This window comes from Chamaea fasciata, unplaced genomic scaffold (assembly GCF_029207755.1).
Source record: "Chamaea fasciata isolate MVZ Bird 193981 ecotype frontalis unplaced genomic scaffold, bChaFas1.0.hap1 SCAF_3, whole genome shotgun sequence".
Classification (NCBI taxonomy): Eukaryota; Metazoa; Chordata; class Aves; order Passeriformes; family Sylviidae; genus Chamaea; species Chamaea fasciata.
Window position 1 is genome coordinate 52,390,360 of NW_027094088.1, and position 21,531 is coordinate 52,411,890.

At 39.8% G+C, this 21,531-nt stretch overlaps 1 protein-coding gene across 1 annotated transcript in view; it reads left to right on the forward strand.

Annotated features, from left to right (window-relative positions):
* Positions 1 to 21,531, forward strand: part of AIG1 (androgen induced 1) — a 124,995-nt gene that overhangs the window by 25,230 nt on the left and 78,234 nt on the right. Inside the window, exon 2 of the mRNA XM_066178996.1 lies at positions 11,162 to 11,317. Coding sequence (XP_066035093.1) covers positions 11,162 to 11,317 — 156 coding nt within the window. The remainder of the gene's footprint in view (positions 1 to 11,161; positions 11,318 to 21,531) is intronic.

Below are 21,531 nucleotides of genomic sequence, written 5' to 3' on the forward strand. Positions count from 1 at the left end.
ACTGCATGTCTCAAGATGGGCGTGCTGATAGGGGTTGCTCAGCAGCTCACTCCAGAACTCCGTGGTGAAGTTTCTTGTTGAGTGGTGGTTGCAGGTGGCCTTTTTCTGTTGCAGGGGTGTCAGGGCCTGGTGCTGCAATGGGCTGCTGCCAGATTATAAACAAATAGGCATGGCCTAGAAACCTCCCAACGTTTATAAATGCTATCTGGGTAACCAGCTTGTTTTGTATTATGAAGAACAGGGCACTCCCATACTCTTACTGGAAAGTATATATTTACCAAGTGTTTTGGGAAAAGAGTATGTATTCTGCAAGTCAGAATTAGAGGTACCTTACATAAAATAAGACAGTGACATAAGATACATTTACTTGGACCAATGTTCTCATACTCTAGGATAATGTTTTAAATCTGTGTGGCATTTCATTGTGGCCAGTTTATGTGGTGGTAGACTAATTTTCGTAAGAGACTGTTCTGGTTGGTGTTACACACACATTGGTTTACATGTTAGCTAACAATCTTGTGTTACTGTTGTTGTCACTGTTGTGACAGTAAGGCCGGTTTCTGACCAGGTGATGATAGGAGTCTCCATCACAAGTATCCTTGTAGCAGCATTTTCAGATCATTTGGATGAGAACCCCCCAACTTCTGGTTTGCTCCAGCAGGCCTGCAGTCCTTTGCCAACACTCCAGTGTATGCATGATGAGTTTCGAGTTAAAATCATCTCATCTGTGTGCAAAAAGTTGCCCAGTTCAATGATAGACATATCTTGATAGATAAATAGTGTCCATTAGTTCACCATTTACTTCATATGAGCAAAGCAGGACCCGCCTAGGTTGTTGCTAGGGCTACTGGGAACTCCCTGCCTCCCCATCCCTGACATGTAGTTGATTATCTTGTTAACATAGACTGGGACTGCCTGTGGAGTTCTTCTATCGATTCCTCAGACATCTGGTAAAGCTGGGACTGCCCGGGGCGGGTTCTAGTAGCTATCAATCAATTATCTCATCTGTACAGAAACTGGCTGGGGAGTTCCCGGGACTGCCCAGGGAGTTCCTATGGGTGACTCAGCATGCCCAGCATGTGCAGGGGCACAGCCCTTGTCCCTAGCTGCATTACAATTACAGCTACTGTGTTAATTTGGAGTGCACGTGCATGTTCCCGCCTGGGACATGGAGGGAGGTGTGTTGGGAGGATCAAGAGGTTTTGCAGAGGTCAGTTGATGCTTGGGCATTTGCTGGTGTGTCCTGCTTGGCTGATGTAGGCTGTATTCTTTGGTAGGCAGAGATGCCTTTTTTTTTTCTTTTCCATGCCTGGCTGCCATGCTTACAAGCTACTACAAAGGACTTTTCCTGCCATGGAAAATCAGAAACACCGTGCTCACTGTCACCAGAACTACACTTCAGCAAAGGTCTCTTTACTGGAGTGATTTGCTCCTTTCTTACCTGCTACAACAGGTGTTGTTTGAGCCTTCTGTTTCTTCGAGAAGAGAAGGCAGCCTATTATTGAACTTGTAGTGCTTACTGACTAAAAAATATGTTCATTGCTGATGGAGAGTATCTAAATCTCAGTGGTTTGGAACCTGGTGTGATATCAGGTAGTTGTAATGAAGTGGCTTCCCCTAATATCTAAGGGGATGTAACTTTAAACTTCCATATAATTAATCACTTTCTTTTTTTTTTTTTTTTTTGCAAATGAAATGAAAAGTAGTGAGTTAGCCAGAAGTACAGTAAACAGATATGTCTTAAAGGTTAATATGGAAACTCAAGACACAGTTAAAGTTGGTTAGAGTAAGAAAGAGTAAGAGGTTTGTGCTGTGTCTGTGTTTATGAGCATATAAGGCAAGATAGGGTTCCATGCTGTTTTCTTTTTCAGACCTCTCTCTCCAAAGACAATCTCCAGGTAGCAGATGAGGTGGTTGTGCTTCTACTCAGTGACTTGTCCTATGGGGATGCTGGGAAGCCAAGTGTACCCCACGTTGAAATTTCAGCACATCAAATGTACTCACACAGAGCAAAACAAGGGGGAAAAGTAAAAATACATGTTCACTGCTAGTATTGTTTAAATTCAATATTTGCTGTATGAAATACGATGTAAGAGCAGTGAAGGTGGAAGTGGTATGGACAAGAAGATCTCCAAAGGTATTAGAGACCCTGATAGCTCTAGTTTGTTGGCAGAAATAGATCAGCTGGTCAGAATTACAGTATCTTAACTATTAAAGACACAGTACACTAAAGAAGGTCTTTGCAAACTCTGATCACTGTGAGCTGCATAAGAGGAGAAGTATTTGGATTTATGCTAATAGTAGTATGGCTGCATTTGGAGGGAATTAAATGTGTGTGCATTGTAAGTGGCTGTTTCTGTAAAAGTGAGTGTAGGTGCGGGGATAATAACCTTGATACAATGCCTGGAGAGTTGCCTAGGGGTCAGGACACCTGAGTTCATCCCTGGGGTCCCCGACTGCCTTCTGCCTTGGCCCGCTCATTTCCCAGTGCCTTGCTTTCACCAACAATAATCAGGAAACAAATCCTTCGTTTCCTCTGAGACTGATTCATAAGAAAGACAATGAGAGCAGAGAAGTGTTATCATCTGTGGTTGGAATGCCACACACCTAGTGAACGCTTAACCCCGCTTGTACATTTAATTTAAATGCAGTTAGTTTGTATCGGGGTTTTCCCATGGTTTCTTTAGAGATGTGAGATAATGAGATTTTTTTTTTCTCCTCCCGAAATGCAACTCTTCAGAGCAGTGTCTTGCTTGAAGTGTTGTGTAAAGAACAGTCTTGTTTGTGAGGATGCCATAACATGTTAGATCACCTTTCATTGAACCATGTGCTTTATAATTAATGTACAAAATTATGTCCTGTCTTTTTTTCAAGTGGAGCTTGAATAGCAGCATCCTTTGCTGTGGTCTAAATTGCAGAAAATCCTTATCTTAATAATAACTTTATTTATGAATATACTTTACCTATCTGTCATAAATTATACTTCAGCTGCTGCAGCAGTGCACAAAAGAAGAAAAGTTTAAGCAAAAGCTGAAGATGAGCCTGATCAGAGATTTGACCTGTTTTTCACAGTATGAGTTTGCAACTGACTTATTTGTGTATTGTTGGATGAATGACAAAGTGGGATAAAGCCCTCAGTATCTCCTTCCCTTACTTTCCCTGGAGAGAAGGAGGATTGCCCAACTTAGATGCATATCACGTAAAAGCCAGTCTTTCTGGACTGATGTGTGAAGTCATTCATTACTATTTTCATAGTGGTCAGGAAACAGACCTTTAAAACCTTTATTTCCTAAGCCATAGTAGGGCAGCACTGAGGTTGCTGTGTCTCAGAAGATTGTAGTGACTTTCTCATTTGCATTTCTAACTCTGTCTCCATGTTGCTGAGATACATTTGGATATTGAGAAACATTTAGATAATGGCATTATCTAAGTTTAGCAATTTAGAAGGCAGCTATTACGTTATTCATTAAAAAGGGAAGGAATTAAAGCAAAATCGGTTACTTTTTGATCAGTCAAAATTGCTTCACTTTAGTGGTATTCAAACTGTATTTCTAAATATGAGAAAGTTTGTGCAATGCAGAAGTTTCTGGGGTTTTAAGAAAACAATTTTTTTTAAAATAAATTTTTCATTTAATAGAATGTAGTTTCTTTTTTAGGGCAATTAACTTAAAAACTGCTAGGGGCCTTCCTGCCATGGAAAACCCTATCCTAAAGCTCATTTTAGCACAGACAGCTGTAGGACAAGTCTTACCTTTTAGCTAGCTATCCCAAGCATTGTCTAGAGAGCTGTTCTTCCTGTCTTGACTGCAAGGGCACTGCTGTGGAGAGTATACCAATCATGCTCAAATGTGTAAAATTATCATTTAAGCCAAAATAATGGCATAACTTTCTGAGCAGTGTATAATCCTAATAAGATTAATCTTTACCAAAGAAAAACCTAAAATATATAACCTAATAAAATCATAATCTATTCTGAATAAACTGTATTATACATGTTCGCTGAATGGATTATATAAATTTAATGAAATTACACTGTCTTATAAGCAGGATACAATAAGTAGTAATGGCAGCTTTTCTATACACAATATAAGAGAGCGAGGAAGAAGATGGGGATTATTAGAAAATGAGTTTAGTCAAAACAATTAAAAATATAAAGATAAAAATAGAATAATAATTTCTTAAGTACTGCAACAATGAGCTTTGTGCTTCTTTGTATCAGCCAAGATCAAAGTAAGATATATGAACATCTAGGAAGAAGACTGACATGGTGTTGGAGAGAAATGATACAGCTGATATAATTGCAAAAGATTTGAGAAAATGTAGTACTTTCTCAGCATCAGTTCAAATTTTTATTCGTATTTCTTTAGTACATTGTATATTTGTCCATTCCATCTCTTCATTCGATACGTGGCAGTGGATTCCAGGCTGTTAGCACTTCTGAGCCAGATGGCATACACTCTGTCATGCTGAGATCATGTTCAAAATGTCATCTATGCAACTCAGCTGAGACAGAGTAGCACTTTAAAGTGAATTCCTCAGTTGTCAACTATGGATTTTTTTTTCTGAGGGTATTGCACCCATGTAAAAAGAATAAAGATGTTTTTATTGCTGTCAAAGAATGAAGCATTTCCAAATATTTTTGATAGTGTACCAAATTCCAGTTTAGTTTGCTGTAGTAAGTAATATTTGTCCTTACAGAAGTACTTACTATGAAAACCGCTTTTAAAACTATGTTAGCACAAATACTTTACCTCTCCAAGACCTGTGCTGCATATTTTTGGAAACCTTTACAAGACAGTCAAGAATCATGCTAAGACAGAATGGTCTGAGACTTAACCTTTCCAGTAAGAGTACCAGGGTAAGGGATTCTCCTGAGTTAAGTGGAGGGGAGGTGAAAAGAGAAAGGACGGGCTTGTTGAGTTGCTTTTTTGTCTGTCCAGATTAAAACATATCTTGTATTCCACCAGGCATCATTTTAAAAGGTATCTCTTGTCATGGAAACACAAGATCTTGTTATCTTAGATAGCTTGATCCCCATCCCACACCTTCATAATAGGTGCTTAGGCACTACAAATTGAACAGCGTAGTACCTATAAAAACTAGACCCAAAAGTCAAACAATTTTTTCTTTCATGCATATTAATTTCATAGTAGATTTTATTATTTTGTATTTCTATAAAATCTTAGTGTTGGGGTTTAAGACCCCATCGTTGGTTATATTTGGTTAATGCTAGTGGGCTTCAAAAAAAGACCACAGGAGATTATGTAGAATGTAAAGGATTATATTTAAAGGAGTCCCTGAACTTGCATCATAAGGATCATAAGGGATTAAGCATGTTTTATAAGCCAATTCATATCATATGACTAAACATGAAAATAAAGTTAAATTTCCTACTAGGACTAGTCTTCATGTGCAACATGCTGGGTAGAAGAGCCATTCCCCCGCTGGAGGCTGCAAAGAGACACATGAGTCATTAGCTCGGATGAGGATAGTGCTGGACATTTATAAGGCTCTCCCTTTATCGAGTTACTGAGATTCTAATGACTCTTCTGATAAAAGCATGTGTCATGTTTTACCAGTGTTGTTTTTAGGTCTAATTTGTGTAAGTAAAAGAGAAAGGCAGGATAGAAGAAATACTTATTTCAAGATTCCCAGCCAGTAAACAACTCAAAGTAAAATAGATGGCATTTGCATTAAGTATTCCTTTGGCTTACTCTGTTTTCGTTGCCTTGTCAGTTACTTCTCTGTATGATGTATTGATTTTCTGAGACTACTGGCTTTTGATGGGCCAGGGGCTCATCCTTTTCTGTGTTGAAGTGGCCTATGATGTAAAAACCTGCTTAAGAAACAACGCAACCTAAAACAACCACGGCACTTGGAGCTGGTGTGGAAGAAGATGTGATACGAGCTTTGCCTGTTTGCCTCAGCTTACTGTTGATGAATGTTCTGGGGTGATGCTTCTTTTTTATTTCTGACCTTTGAAATATGAGTATTTTTCCCTATTCCTTGCATGGAAATAATGATTCTGAGTAGCAGCCAGTGCTTTTTCATGGTTCTTGCACCTTATTAATTGTAGGTTTAGTGGTTAGATGTATTACGCTGTATTTTAGTATTTAAAAGGCGCTTGCTTCTTTCATTTTTTCTTTATGCCTCTCTTTCATTTCTCTGTAGACACAGAGATCTGCCTTTTTTGTATCTGAAGTCAGTAGCTTCTCTGATAAAAAGATTTAGCACTTGGTTACATGTTGTCCAGCTTCTGCTTGCTATCTTAACTAACAAAGATACAGCGAGGAGAGGAGAAGTGTCAAGAATAAAGCTGTGTGCCTGTGAGTAGTGGTGGAATGGCAATGGGCAAGAAGAATCAGTAGTTCTGTGCAATCAGGAACAGTAACATATTTATTACGCAGCTACAACCCGTTACTTCATTTGAACCATTTTCTATTAAAAATACCTTGTTATTCTCTATCTAACCTGGAGTTCCTCCGTATGTTGCAACTACAGATAACTGAGTTGTTGTTACAGGATGCAGGCTGTCCGCAGGTGTCTGCAAATAGCCCCAAACACAACACCACTTGAAACAGTCATCTTAACTGCCGAAGCAGTTCTTTTGTTACAGCAAGTAATAATGTCTAGAGGCTGTAGAAATTAAAACTAAGGTGACAGTGACCAGCAATTGATACTCCAAGGTTATAAATAATTTTCCATTGTTTGAAGAGGAAAATCAGACCATGTTCTTTATATGGCAGATTGTAAAATCTGAAATACAAGAGAAACTACAACTTCCAGCAATTTGATTTTGCATGCTGGTAGAGCTAAACTTCCATCTTCTTGTGAAAATACAACATGTGTCTTAAGCCTGAGTGGTTTGATAGGTCAGGTTATGTCTGTCCCACCACCTGGAGCTGGTGGCCTGTCCCAAGGGAGGTGACTGATGCCCTGAGGCTGGGACTGGCCCCTTGCCACTGGCTGCTCTGCTCCAGGCTGGGGATGGGATGGGCCCTGACTACTCCCCTGCCACTCCCTGCCCCCACGGATCAGTGAGGCCTCCCTGACACCTTTCTGTGAATTAGTCATCCTATCATGTGTGTTATGTTTGGTTACTTAGTGCTTTTTTGTTATTTCTGGTGGGTTTTGTGAGTGTTACTCCCATGTTTTATTCCAGCAGTGCTGCCTATTTGCCAGCCAAGACTGATGCCTTATTTCATAGAGGGCCACGTGAAGTAAGTGGTGTTAATCTCAAAAATGATGACTTGAGGAGAGTGATTTTTCATAATCACAAGTAGGTAGAGGAAAAATTACCCTTGGATAGTATTAGTGCTTGCAGAGACTTTTCCACTTCTCCTGCCCTGAGCTCTAAGGAGTGCTTCTGATTATGCGAGTGAACTTGAAATCGAATGAAGTTCTAGATTCAGTGAATTTAATGGGGGATTTTCTGCCTTGGTAAGACTAGTAACAGGATTTTCATAATCTCAAGAGATTTTGTCCACACCAGAGTTTCATGGCACGGGGGAGAAGGGAGTCTCCATGCTCTGGAAATGGATTTATGAGGAAATAGGCTTTCTGTTTGACTTTAAAGAAGTCACATTAGGGGGAGATGAGGACGTCATTAGCTGCAGTCCTGAAATGAGCACCTTGTGAAAAAACCTGTTCTACTGAAAAAAGTCTTTATATTCTTGTAGTAGACAGACACATATACTTAGTTTATTCTATGTAATTCAACGCATCTCACTGTTGGAGAAGATTTCTGTGCTCTTGGTTTCATCTTATGTTTATAGCTGTTTTCTCCTTAGTAACTTAACAAGTGTTTTCTCTACTCAGAATTTTGTTTGCTGACATCCTTTAGATGGCCATTGTTATTATTTGTCATTGCATTATCACAGTATAAAGGTACTGTAGTATCAACTCTAATGGCAGTGGCCCCTTTTGGCTTCTAGGAGAAAAAGGATTAGCAGTAAGTATTTTATACCTGTTCAGTTATTTTCTTGGGATTGCATACTCTGCTTATAAGTTTCTGATTCTAACTATACTATCGATACTACCTGTCTGTACTGTTTCATAGTATAGGGAAGCTCTGTCTGTTTTCTGTCAAATTTGTCATTTTCTAAATCACTGTTTTTCCTCAAGTTCTAGTTAGAGACAAAACTGGAAAGTATTTCTTCTGAAATGCTGTTCTTGCTTATATTTTCAAGGGAAAAAAAATTCAGCTGTTTAACAGCTTGAGGATGTTTCATGTATAGATTCACCACCTGCAAATTTTCAAAATAAGCTCTCCCTTTTGAAAATGTGATCCTAAATCTGAGGTAACACCAGGGCACCTTGGAGACCATTGTTTAGAAGGAGTTTCTATTTCCTTGCTGTGATTTTTTCACATCTGTTAGACAGCATTCACACCGAGGAGCATGTACTTTAAAAATCTGTTTCATACCAAAAACCACCAGTAGCTGCATACTGTGCTTTTCCTATGCCAGACCCACAAAGGATGTAAATCATTACTGATTTCTGTTTAATTAATGTTGCTGAGACTCATGCAGCTCTGGAGGTCCTAACTCTAATCCTAAGTGTTGATAGGTGTCAGAAGAGTTTTCCTGTGCATTCCAGAAAGGAAAGTAGAATGAATGGAGGGAATGTATGTACATTATTTGTATGAATAAGCTGTAACTGTTCCTCCCTGAACACTGTACAATTTTTTCATTGACTCTGAATGTTCTCAATAAAGATGTAATTTTCTCTTTCTGATATGGATTTTTATTTGTTAATGTTTTTGTAGAGTAGTCTGCTTCATACCTATCCTCTGAAATCTTTGGGTATTTCCCTTTAGGAATTTTCACTTATTCCCAATGATGTCATTACATTTTTTCTTGAAGCTCTGTGTTCATAACAGGATAATAAGGAGAGAAGTTGCTTGGTTTGTGATTGATTAGTGGATGTACAATCTCAATTCCCTTGGAAAGTGGGTGTGTGATTGTTTGAGTCTGTGTTTCTTTGGAGAGGGACCATTTCAGGGAATTGTAGTTAGAGCTGCAAACAATCCATTAGTCACTCTTCCAAGCCCTGCCAGCGTAATACTGTTCCCTTCAGTACATTATTGAGTGTTTTGTCCAATATTGGTTTGAGTGACTCAAGCCATGAGGCTTCCACCACTTCCTCTGAGAAACTATTTCACAGTCTGACAGAGCTCACTGTTAGGAAATATTTCCTGGTACTCAGCCTAAACTTTTTAACACCCAGATTGATCTCATTAATGTTAGGTATACTTTTCTCCCCAGCTCTGTCTTGTTTGGCATTCACACTCTTGAGTGAATAGTAGATGGTATCATATCTCCTCATAAGTCAAGCAAATGCATAATTAGTTCTTCTATTTCAGCTTCCAAATAGGCCATCTGTTTGGTGGAAAACAGGGCTGAGTATGGGAAGATTTTTTTTCTACTAAGTGCTTGTTTCAAACAAATAATATGAAAAAGTGCGCTAGGAGTTCTTTGTAGATCCAAGAAGCCCCAGCTTACATTTAAATGGCTTTTCAAAAATTATGTAGAAGATAGTAACTTTTCCAGGCAGTCATTTGAAATAGTCATACCTTTTTCTAGTGCAATATACAGCTATAGCACTAGTAGTCTGTCACATCTCATGGCTTCAGGGAATGTTTTGTAATGTTGCTTCATCTATTTATCAAGCAAATTCTATGTAGCTACAGCCTGGAGAGGAGACAGCAATGGCAGCAGAATTGCAAGCAGATCCAGGAGCCATTTGAATGTTTGTCATTCACAGCTTTACAGCCAGAATTTACAAGTGTTTGGGTCATATAAGGATTGTTGAGGAAGGAAGTGTACTTTAATCCATCCAATCATTACACATCTCTGGATTTCTTCCTAGTAGCCAACATCTGTTTGGTATTTCTCTCCTTCCATCCTTCCTTCCTGCCTGTCTGCCTTATTATAGTGTAAATTCTGCAAAGATGTATGCAGATAATAAATTGTGTTTTTCAGCATCTGGGTACATGCTATCTGTGTGTATGCTATTCATATTTCTTATGGGTAGTCTTCTGCTTGGTCAGAGACTCCTAGTCAGTGGAACACTTAGGTTTGCAGTAAGACTTCTAAACTAGAACTCCATGCTTGCTTTGAAAAACATGCCGTATGAATTCTAAGCCTATATATGTTTATGTTTTTTGACGAATCGCTGTGTAATTTGGGAACCAAGCCCAAGTTTTGTTAATTTTTTACCTGAGATTACCTGATGTGTGTGGGTTTGTGAACTGGGCTTCCAGCTTGGGGAATAAACAAGCTGCATGCACTTCCTCTGAACTGTACTAGAAAGGATGTGCAAGTCCTGAGGCAAGAGCATTCCTGAGCTAACTTATTACAGTTTTACTGAGCTAATTAAGGGAGAAAATCTCAGTGATCACATTAAGATCAAGTCAAGTTTGAACCAAATCAGTGGGTTCAGGTGATTAATTTAATGTAACAGATATTCTTACATTGCACACAAATGCGTAAATGCAGAAAAGAAGAAGTTAGGTAAATGACAGTCTGCCATCAGGAAAAGCCAGTGATTAACTCCTGCTGCTTTCTCGTTCACTATCTGAGATGAAGTAGAGATAGATTTGCCGAAGCCCGGGCCATGTGCTGTGTCTGTCAGGAAGTCTCAGACAGAGACTTTAGGTGGAGTGTCTGGGGCAGGCAGAATCTCCAAGAGAGACCTCCTGTCACAAGGGAAGGAAATACTCATTTCTGTTTCTTTCCCTTCTTCTCACTGGGAGCATTCCTCACTTCTCCACTTTGGAGGCAATTGCTTTGGGGATGAGCTGTATGGAGTGACACAGGAAGGGGTGGCTGCAGTTCAGCCCCCAGCAGGTGGCACATACCTGAGGTGAGGGTGGAAAGCCACCCAAAAGGCAAAGGTGGAACGGTCCTTCCACTCACACAGGTTCCCCTTGTAAATGAGGAGCAATGTGCACGCAGGACTTTGAAGCACATGTGGTTTTTATGTGAATAAACTCTACCCATATTTAAGGGATTGATGTATTCCTACTCCCCATGTCAATTCTGTGGCAATATTCCTCATGCGTGCCTGTGTCTGACCTGCTCTCTGCCAAAGGGCTGGTCTTCTCTGTTCAAGAGAAAAGAGAAAGTTGTGTTCAAGAGTGTGTTTCCCTTCTATGCAGGTTATCCAGGCTGTCTTCTTTGGGATTTGCGTTTTGACTGACCTGTCCAGTCTTCTTACTAGAGGGAATGACAGTCAAGAGCAAGAGAGGCAGCTGAAAAAACTCATTTCCCTCCGTGACTGGATGATGGCTGTTCTAGCTTTCCCTGTGGGAGTGGTAAGTACAGTGTTAATCTGTGCATGTCTTTGCAAACTGGGTGAACAGTGTTACTTACTGAATGTTTTCTTCCTGAAAGTTTTCCCATCGCTATACAAAAGACTAGACAGAAAGGGAGAAACGATAGAGATGATTTTGCTGCTGTCTTGTTTTTCACAGGTATAAGGGAACAGAATATACATTGTGTTGCTGAAATAATTTTTGGTTCATTATAAAAAAGTCATGTTACAATAGGCACTTGATTGTCCAAGTAATTTTAAATGTGTATTGTACCAGCAGCAACTTGAGATTCAATTTAGACTTTTTCTGGACCAGATGTCATCATCAGGAGTAGTGAAAGTGCTGACTGTGGCGTGTTTTATACCATAATGACCTGAGGGGACTTGGGCTATAAGACATTTTGACATGGGCAAGAAGAGAAGCAAAAGTCCAGGTTGTTCCTTGTTAATTCCACAGGGGATTCAGAGCTGACAAAATAATTGAGGTAGAAAAAAAGGGGATTTGTTAGTAATGTTAAAAAGCACTCAGAAGGAATGTAAAAATGTGGGGTTGACATGTCTTCTTTCAAAAGAAAAATATTCTTTGGATCAGGTCTTGCTCCACTGGGGCATTGCACGTCACTTTCCATGGCAAGATGTGCTCAGTATCTTTACATAACTAATAAAGCTGCTAAAAATCCAAAATTTTATGAGTTTTTACATGGAAGTGTCGTCTATGTCAGTCTACTTCTAAGCTTAGGTTGCAATGCAAAAATGTGTGAAGATTTCATTAAAGTTCCTGCTTTTATTGTTATTCAGGGTCAAGCTTTAATTCTCTTTTTCTCATTTCATTGTACAGTGGTTCAAAATAAATTCACAAGAAGCAGATTTTTTTTCATGGACTATTAGAAAGCTGTATGAGGTCTTGAAAGTTTTACTTTCATAACAGCTGATCACTTTCTGTCAGTTAACAGCAGCTAACATATCAATCTATCACTTAAAATTTCATATATTCAGTGATGCTTCATTAGAATTTCATTTCACCATTTATGTGGAATTTCACAATACGTGAAGAAATGCAGAATGCTTTTGAAAAGTTAAGAGAGGCAAAGCATATGTGAAACACTGCAGGTACTTCTTTAATAAAAACCCAGCTGGTAGCCTTCTCTTATTATACTTGCTTGCCTGCCTTTTGGGAGCTGCCACAATTCATGTTGGGGTAGCTGACTGCAGTTTTCCAGAAATGGTAGAGGAGACTGGATCAGCTGATACAGCTAGTAGAAAATCTGTGCATAGACAAGTTTGCAAATATGCTTTTTTATGGGTGCAGAGATTTATGTCGCATTTGAATTTTTAAGGGAGATGGGGAGTTAGAAGTAGTTGTGATTGTGATTAACAACAGACACTTTTCCTACTGTGTTGATAGTAGAAATGAAAAAGGAGAGCAACTTCACATTATTCGTCAGTGTTTAAATATTTTAAATGCCTTTTTCACTCTAGAAGTGTACTCCCTCGCACGCATCAAAGCACACCCTCCTTGGCTCTCTCACGCCTCTCAGGATTCAGGGATTCTTTCCTGCCACTGTTTTAGCTCCATTCTGTTGTCTGTGTGCTCTTCCTCTCCTGCAATGCTCCTTACCTTGAAACTTTTCAAGATCTTGAAGAATTTCAGCTCCACTTTGTCTTGGCATTCTGAGCACGTCTTTTCAGGCGATGTTTCTCTTGCCACCAGTACACAAAGAATCCCAGTTAGCCACTGCTTGCACTACAGGTGTTGTTGCAACATTTACAAATTAGCAGTTCCCAAGAGATATGTCGCATGCCTGGAGGTAGCTACTTTCCCAAGGGTTTCATACCAAAACAACTTGTGTCTTAAACAATCATAGTAAGGAATAGCCATGTTCATTGTACAGATATGCTCCATTTCCAAGTGTGACCTTTTGCGGTGAGGGGGAACAATTGTTTACCACTTTACATCTTAGAAAGAAATCTTAAAAAGGTTGTTTTCATTGTTTATTTCTTCAGCTGGCTACTGAGAGACAAACCAGTCTCTCAGTAGTAGACAAACCAGCAGCACCTCCTAACTTTACACTCGTCTCATCTCCTTCCTGAAACCTGATCCATCCTCACCAGCAGCAGAGATCTCGCCACATGGCAGCTACCACTTGCCTGGCCAATGGTAGCCTGGCCAGTGCCTGAGAGACTGCTACACACTGAAGGTTCTGCTTTACTGGGATTATAGATAGGAAGAGTGCAGGGCCCAAAAGTAGCTAACATCTAACGCAGATGTTGTCGTCTGAAAAGCTATTTATGTGGAAGAAAATAGCGAAATTTTGCTATGATGGAGGTTCTCGTTAGAAGGAAGTTATTAAACACCGAAGTGTCTGCAGAAAAAAAGTTAAAAGTTCCCTTGTTTCTCATATTCTTTTAACAGCTTCCTCACTCCAGAAAAAAAAAGAAAAAAAAAGAAAAAGAAAAAAAAAAAGGATTTGAAATGCAAACTTTCTATCCTTGAGACTCACCCACCTAGCTCTCCATGGAGCTTCTCAGTGGTTTCCAGTAGTGACACAAGGGAACCTTCACACATGAAAATTGGGCAGATGTGAATGAAATCTTTGTTTGGTTTCTAATGTAACAGTAGTGCCCATGCTTAAGTACTTGTCAGTTACCTTAACATCTAAATTATTTTTACTGCTCCGTGTTTTACACTGGGCGTGTTTAGGCAATAATGCAAATACTAGGGGAACATTTTAAAGCTTAATAACTGCTGCTTTTCAAGAGTAATTTGCCACATTTTTTTTCTGTATTTCCTGCTTACTGGAGCCCTTGAGATGACTTGTTCTGAAAAACAGATGAGAAAAGGGGTTTCCACTCCCAAGTTAAACAATGATATGAGAAAAAAAAAATTTAACAAAGTTCTTCATTTTTAAGACTTCCTAAAAACTATTACATACAATCCATCTGGGAAATCTGACCACCAGCTTCTTCCCACCTTCAAAAGGAGGGGAAGAACAGCCCAAGGATAAATAATCTCTTTTTGTGGCTTCACAACAGATCAAATCTTGCAAACAAATCAAAACTTGAAAAATCTGTGCCGCAAATCACATCTCTCCAGTGTTGTGATATGCATTGTGTATCTTCAGAGGCTCTGATAAAACTGAATTGCCAACCTATATTTCACAGGAGGGTTAAGAAATAAACATGAACCTCTTCTAAGGACATAATGGCTACTATTTACCTATTGTTGCTGTTTTAATACGACTTGTCAGAGAATCAAATCGGAAATCAAAGATTATTTTTCTATTCAGTAAAGCCTCGCACCATAAAAAGTCCATGGGCGACACTTCCTAGCCCTTTTATAGTTCGTTATAAGCCTGCAATACTACTCAAATGCCTAAGACACTAAGAAGCATCCACTGAAGAAAATGGCTTGCATAGGCATTTTAGAAGTTCATTAACAATTTTCATCTATGATTACTTGGACTTGCCATCCCTTTATCTGTGTAAAGGAGATATATATTGAGAGTAATTTATGCTGCTAGAGTGATGTGAGACATGCTTAAAAGTCAGTCATTACACCAGTGGTTTAGTTTATCCCTACTTTTTTTTCTATTTGTTTGACAAGTTGCAAAGTTTCTGTGGTTAATTAGTGTTTTGTGTAAACTGTCTATGGCTTTATCAATATGTGTCTTGTAATTTGTACTGAACAAAAGGAAAAAGAGATAAAACAGGCATTTCTGGTTATTTAAGACTGTGTTTAATAAAAATAGATAGAACAAAAATTGATCTTGTTACATATTAAAAGAGAGATTGCTGCCTAGAAAATCACAAAGTCTACCACAGACATTTTATATTATGTAGCATCAATAGCTATGTTGGAATCTGAGTCTAAACTGACTAGAATAACCTCATGTTTTCTGTTATACTTTTATGGGTTTAAAAACCTGTGATACAAAGGAGAGAAAGTCAGGCATGCTTTCTTATTTCATGTTTCTCTGTACTAGTAGAGTCAACAGGAAAGCTGATCACCATTCAGTAGATCATCAATTATGCTGATCTCTGATCTCATGCCAAGAAAAGATGTGTAGGCATTGCTGCAGTTTCCTAGTTACCTTGTTACTTGACCAGACTACAGCATAATTTTATTTCCGTAACTGACTCAACCATGCAAAAATCTCTCTTCTAGATTTTACCCTCATATGTTCTGATGAGATGACTGGTGATGGGATAATTAGCAAGTAGTGGTACAATTGCCCCCTGAAGTCTGTTCTCTAAGATGGGCTTTGCCTGGTTTTTATTTCCCACTCCTTGTGATTCCTGTCACTGGCACTTTTCAAATCCCATTGGTGTATGGTGCTAGCTCTAGATCCTATCTAAAGACAGTACCATGCCAAGTTGCACCTACTGTGGTCTGCCTTTAACACCACTTTTCTTCTAGATGTAATACCTCTAACTGTCAAAGAAGTTCACAAACAACATATTTACACTCAGAGTTAACCACAAGTGTCTTGGGAGATAGGCAGAAAGCTTACCTTTAACTGTACTTATAAGAAATTGTTTCAGGGTCACAAGGGTTGGGGTTTTTTTTCCTTTGTCATTAGCCATCCAGGAAATGACTGAACTGTGCAGCCCAGCCAAAACCAAAAACACATAGTGTTGGAAAATAAAGTTCCACTGGGTTCATTCTTCGTTTGCATAACATTTCTTGGTTGGATTCATGTGAAAGTGCGAATTCTTTTTGTTGGCTTTACTTTCTTAGTTTCTTTTTGCTTCCATTTGTAGTGTTTTGACAAAGCCTTTACTTTATCTTTTGAGTAACAATCCATTTCCCAGTTTGTCCTTTAAAACTTTCCCCTTGACAGGGCCACATGCTGTTCTCGTGTCCTCTGAAGCTTCAGAGGCAGAGGACAAACACTCAAGGAATACCTCCTTAAATGGGAAGACAGCATGTTGTTTTCAGCCATATTTTTTTTCTGTTGCTGTGTATTTGTTCAGCAGTCTTTCAGATGCCTGTAATAAGTGAGCTATTCCATATTTTCAGGTTCCAAGGTCTTCTTGCAAATTTGAGGTTTCTTTTGGTGCATAATGACTGGATGCTAGATAGATAATCATTACAGACTGATAGAATCATTACACACTCTAGATAGGATAAGTAGCAAATGAGGGACTTCTCTGTTCTATATATTGCTTAATTTTATGTTTAACCCAGTACTATCTTTGCAAAGCTGTCAATCTTAAGAGACTCCCGTGCAAAGAAATGTAAAAAACAATTGCTGGTGCCTGTTTTCTTCCTTGAATTCAAAGCCTTGAGTGTGTCTACAGAGGAAATGGAAGGGTAATGTTTGTCTCATTTTGCCTTGGGAACAAAGGAAGATAAAATATTGGACTCCCTGAAATTTTTCTACTTCATATGAACAGCTGTTCAGCTTGGCATGTGAGTATAGTACAATGTCTGTCTCCACAGCAGTGATGAATTATGCCACAAGGAAGGCAACATGGACACAAGAGGTGCAGGTCTGCTTGAGGCTTACATAGGTGTGAGTGACCGGAGAAAATGAGTTCTGGCTCAGAACAACTAAAGGAAGGGAGGAAGAGGGGCAGGGCAAGTCCTGCGTAGGTGGGATGGTGCTCTGCTCCATACCAACCCGCTGAAGCCTCTAATCCACACCCAGACTGGCTATTAGCCCCTGGCACACATGTATAAAGACTGCTGGTATGGCAGAAAGAGAAGTGGGGAGAAATTTTGAAAAGTGCAAGATCCAAAATGGTATCAGTTGGATGGGTAGCAGCCCATCAGAAGAGGGACCATCCCACCCACATCTTAAATGACCAAGTAGACTCCGTCACTCAGTTGGCTGTCTTAGCTGAGGAAAAGGAAGCATAACAAGAAGAGGAATGGAGATACTTATCGGAATAGCTGCATGTGAAGCATGGCCACTCTGGGATGGAAGACCTTTTAAGAGAGGTGGTAAGTGAAGGATGGCCTGTCACCCAAATGGCTTGTGAAACAGTCATTTCTGTCTGCAGGCAATGCTGCACCAGACTGGAGAAACACCCCCTGCACATTTCCCACCTGCACCTAAGGATGACAAAGGGGTTGCGGAAAATTTGGCAGGTGGACTGCATTGGTCTGTCACCCTGATTTTTTCAGCCTTCTGATGTTTACATTTTTGTACTGGAGTTCTCACCCATTGTAACTTAAACAAAGTGGATGTTTTTCGCATTCCTCTCTGAGGATGGACAGTTGATGGGCATCTAATTTGACCAGTGAGGTCAGGGGGATGTCAACCTCATTGCCCAATCCCTGATCAAACTCTAAAAACTGTATGTATCAATGTCAAAATAGTAAAGCTCTCTTTTTGCTCTGACAACCTGACGGTGTGAGTGTAGTTCTTTCGTGTCCGTCTAGCGACATTGGTCCTTTTAACAAATCGGGAGGAAAACAATGTGTGCTGATGGGCATTCAAATAGTGTCAAATTAGGTTTGGAATAAAGCAGTGGCATGGTCTACATGGGAAAGTACTGCGAAAGGATTAAAATTACGATTCAGTTTCCTTCCTAAATCAAAATCAATGCAATCGGATAACGGCAGTCACTTCACAGCAAGAACAGTACGGGAATGGGTGAAAACTGGAGGGGTACTGTGAGTGTTCCACACCCCCTACACCACATCCACAAGCCAGTGGGATAGTAGAAAGAACAAATGGTCTCCTAAAATGGTTTTTGAGACCTCAGCATCCAAAGTGACCTGATGCGTTTTGGGACACTGTGACCAAAGTCAGTGACCCATGGAGAGTAAGTGGATGTCCATGACTTAGAGCATTACTACTCCACGACACCTACCACACCTTCTGGAAACAAAAGGACTGATGATCCCCAGAACCCCATACTTTTTCCTGGTCAGCCAGTACTGGTAGACCTGCCAGCTATCGGGGAAATCCTGCTGGTCTTAAAGACCCCTGGAACATGCATGCATGAATAACTACCAATGCCCATGGCAGAGAACACAAAATTAACACCAGATGGATAATTCCTTCTTTCTAAAATTGGTCCAAGTAGGACCGAGTTTTCTTTTCTCTCTCCTTCTACAAGTATTCCATGCAAAGATATGGCTGTGAGAAGATGAAGATTTACACAGTTCTTCACTGCAGTGATTGTTTGTACATGTTTTTATCTTAATATGTTTTGTGATATTTATATTCATATATGTTTTGTCTCAGGAGTTTTGCAGTATGTGTATAAATGTCACAAGCATTGTTTTGGGCTGTTTGTGTCTCCTCTATGGTTGCTACAGCACGTGGAAAAGATTCCTTCCTGAATTTAGCTTGGAAGCTCAGTCAGAATTTCATATGATTATGAAATCAGATTTGTATATCCCTTCCTACCCCCTCAGAGCAAGGTATAAAATTACTTTGAATTGAGAAAGAAGTGTAGTTTATGCCAAATGAACGACATGTAGTAGTGGAAAGGGATATATGAAGTGTGATTGTACCGAGAAGGGGATTGACAGAGACTGAGGTGGCAGCTGGAAAGTTTTCTTCAGCTGTAAAGCAAAGAAGTCCTAAGTGGTCAAGATGTCGGAAGAAAGGATTTTGGATTTGAAGCCAGTGAAGGGTTTAGTAAGTTAGGAAGGTATTTGGTTTGAACCCAGGACCCTGTCTAGAAAAATATGCCAAATATATAGGAATGGCTCAAGTTTTTGTTACACCTTTAATCCCCCTGAGGCAACCAGACTGTTATGTAGTAGAACTTTTACTTGATGTAACTTTCCCATGGTGCACCCTGATATTCCCCGTTTTCCTGGCATTTGGATCTCTGGCGTTGTAGTAAGATAATTGACTCTAATATGGGCCCTGGGGACCCCCCTGAAACCAGGGTGGTGGAAGGGATAAGGATGGAGATACAGGAAATATGTGCTTGTTTGGGTTACAATGATACCTGGACTTGTAAGATTATCAGCTCCAAAATGTGAGGCAGCCTAACTGTTGGAAATTTGCCTTATTCTTAAGGTTTGTATTTTTTGGTGAGCTGTGCAATCGCATTGCAATAGAGAATCTTAAATTGGACTCATTAGGCCATTTTGGAGCTCAGCTTACAAGTCCGGATAGTATCAAAAATAATTTTATAAAACTGTCTAATCCTCAATAAATTGTTACTAAATGGGCAAGGAATACGTGAAATGCTGAACCTCACCAATACAAAAATGCTGTTTTAAGAAGCACAAACAAAAGTAAAGAAAATTGCCAACCAGTCTGCTGAACTGTTTCATTCACTGCAGCTGAAAGACTGGTTTAATGAACTCTCTCCCAGATCCTGATTTGCATCTTTCTTACCATCTCTGGAACTCAAAGGGTGAGGGATGATGGCTTGCATAGGGTGGAATCCCTATATTGACTGGACCTATATTTTTGATTATTGAAGTAGCAATTGTCCGCTGCATGATTTCTTGTACACTTTCCTCTTTTTCCTCTCCTTTTTCTTTTCTCTCACTCTCTACTAGGTTAGAATCCCACTACTGCCACCATGGAAGGAGAAGAACCTGTTTCCCATTGTTCTGGTCCCAGTCATTTTGTTTTGAGCCTCAGTGTCATGTGAGAAACTGGAGAAAATGATTACTGGCTTAAAATAACTAAAGGGATGGGGACAGGGCACGTCCTGCACAGGTGAGATGGTGCACTGCTCTACCCCCCACACCCCTGAAGCCTCTACTCCAGCCCCAGAATGGCTTTTTGCCACTGGCACAGCAAAAGCCCCATGAAAGGGGGAATTCCCTGAAAGACCAGAGAAGATAAAAGGAGTTGCATAGGCACATGTGGTTGCAGCCCACTGTTTGGATTTCACAGTAGCTGAGATCACACTGTAATTCCTTCTCTCTTCTTCCTCCCATTGCTTTTTCTCAAAATCTGGGTAACTTAGAGTTGAATGGTTTGGAGTTCACTAAGCCAATGCCTTGTGAAATGCTTGATTTTAATTGAATATTGCTGTAAAATTTGCTAAGCACCCTTATTTTCTAAAGTTTGCAAATAAAAGTTCGTTGCTCAACCTCCTGCGAATGTTGTCTCATTTCTCCTGTGTGCTGCCTTGGGTATAATAAAAGCATAAGAAACTCATTGAGCAGATCCAGGACTTTACGAGAGGCAGTGTAAAGAAGCAGCTCAGTTGTGTCATGGTCTGGCACTACACGATCATGTGGAATCCTAGCAAAGCCTAGCCCAAATAAAAGTCTGCCAGTAGCAAAATGTAAGCATAGTAGAGGGGATTTAAAAGTACCAGACCAACAGTTGCTCATTAATCAAAGTAAACAAATTCAGAAGCAGCCAAAGTAGCTATGTTGCAAGCCCTCATTATAACTCCTTTTATCCAAATAGTTAATTTTTATAGTTCATTTTATCCAAGTTAACTAACTGTAAAGGAGAGTAAGGTGAGCCATTTGGACACTGGAAGTAATCTTCCCCAGGGTGTCGTGTTAAGTCTCATATCAGGTCATCCTCTGGGACAGGTTAGTTCTGTAACATGTTTGGTTTTGCGCACTTCCTTTACCTTATGTCTGCCTTGTGTAGTGCTTTGCTAAGCAGCATTTGCCGTCTGTAGCTCCAGATGGTTGCAACCAGCTAGGCTGATCCTGTTCCATCCATTGGCTGACTTTGGTTAAGGGACAGATGGCACATCCCCTCTTTTCTTGTCTTTACCTCCTTGACAAAGTCTATTGTTTTATTCTGCTCCACACAAAAATCACAGGTCAAAACATGCTAGCTCTGTTGTATTCAGTGTAATAAAGTTCAACCTAATCCTGGTTGATTTTTCTTGCTTTGAGACTTCCTTGGAAAAAAACCCCACATTATCAATCTTGGTCTTCACATGCCTGAGAAGATGTTTTTATGCCCCAGTTGATCTTAGCAGGTTCTCAGAGACCCACTGTGATAATACATGACTTCTAGGAAGCCTATAGAGAAGAGGATACTTTGCTTCCATTTTTCCTGCTGTTCAGCTATTCATATCTTGGCACTTACATGTCAGCAGGTGCGTAAAGAGCTGCGCTGTGCCAGTGCCAAGACTGGCCCAGAAGAGAGATTTCTTGTGGGATACTTTACACTTGCAATATTTTTTGGACTGTCCATCATAACCTATTTTTTTTTCCTGGCCTCTGTGCACTAGTCAAATAGTCCAAGCTTATTCTGAGCAGGCACCGATAGCTGTCGTAACAGATGGACAACTGTGCTGGAAACCAAGAAACTA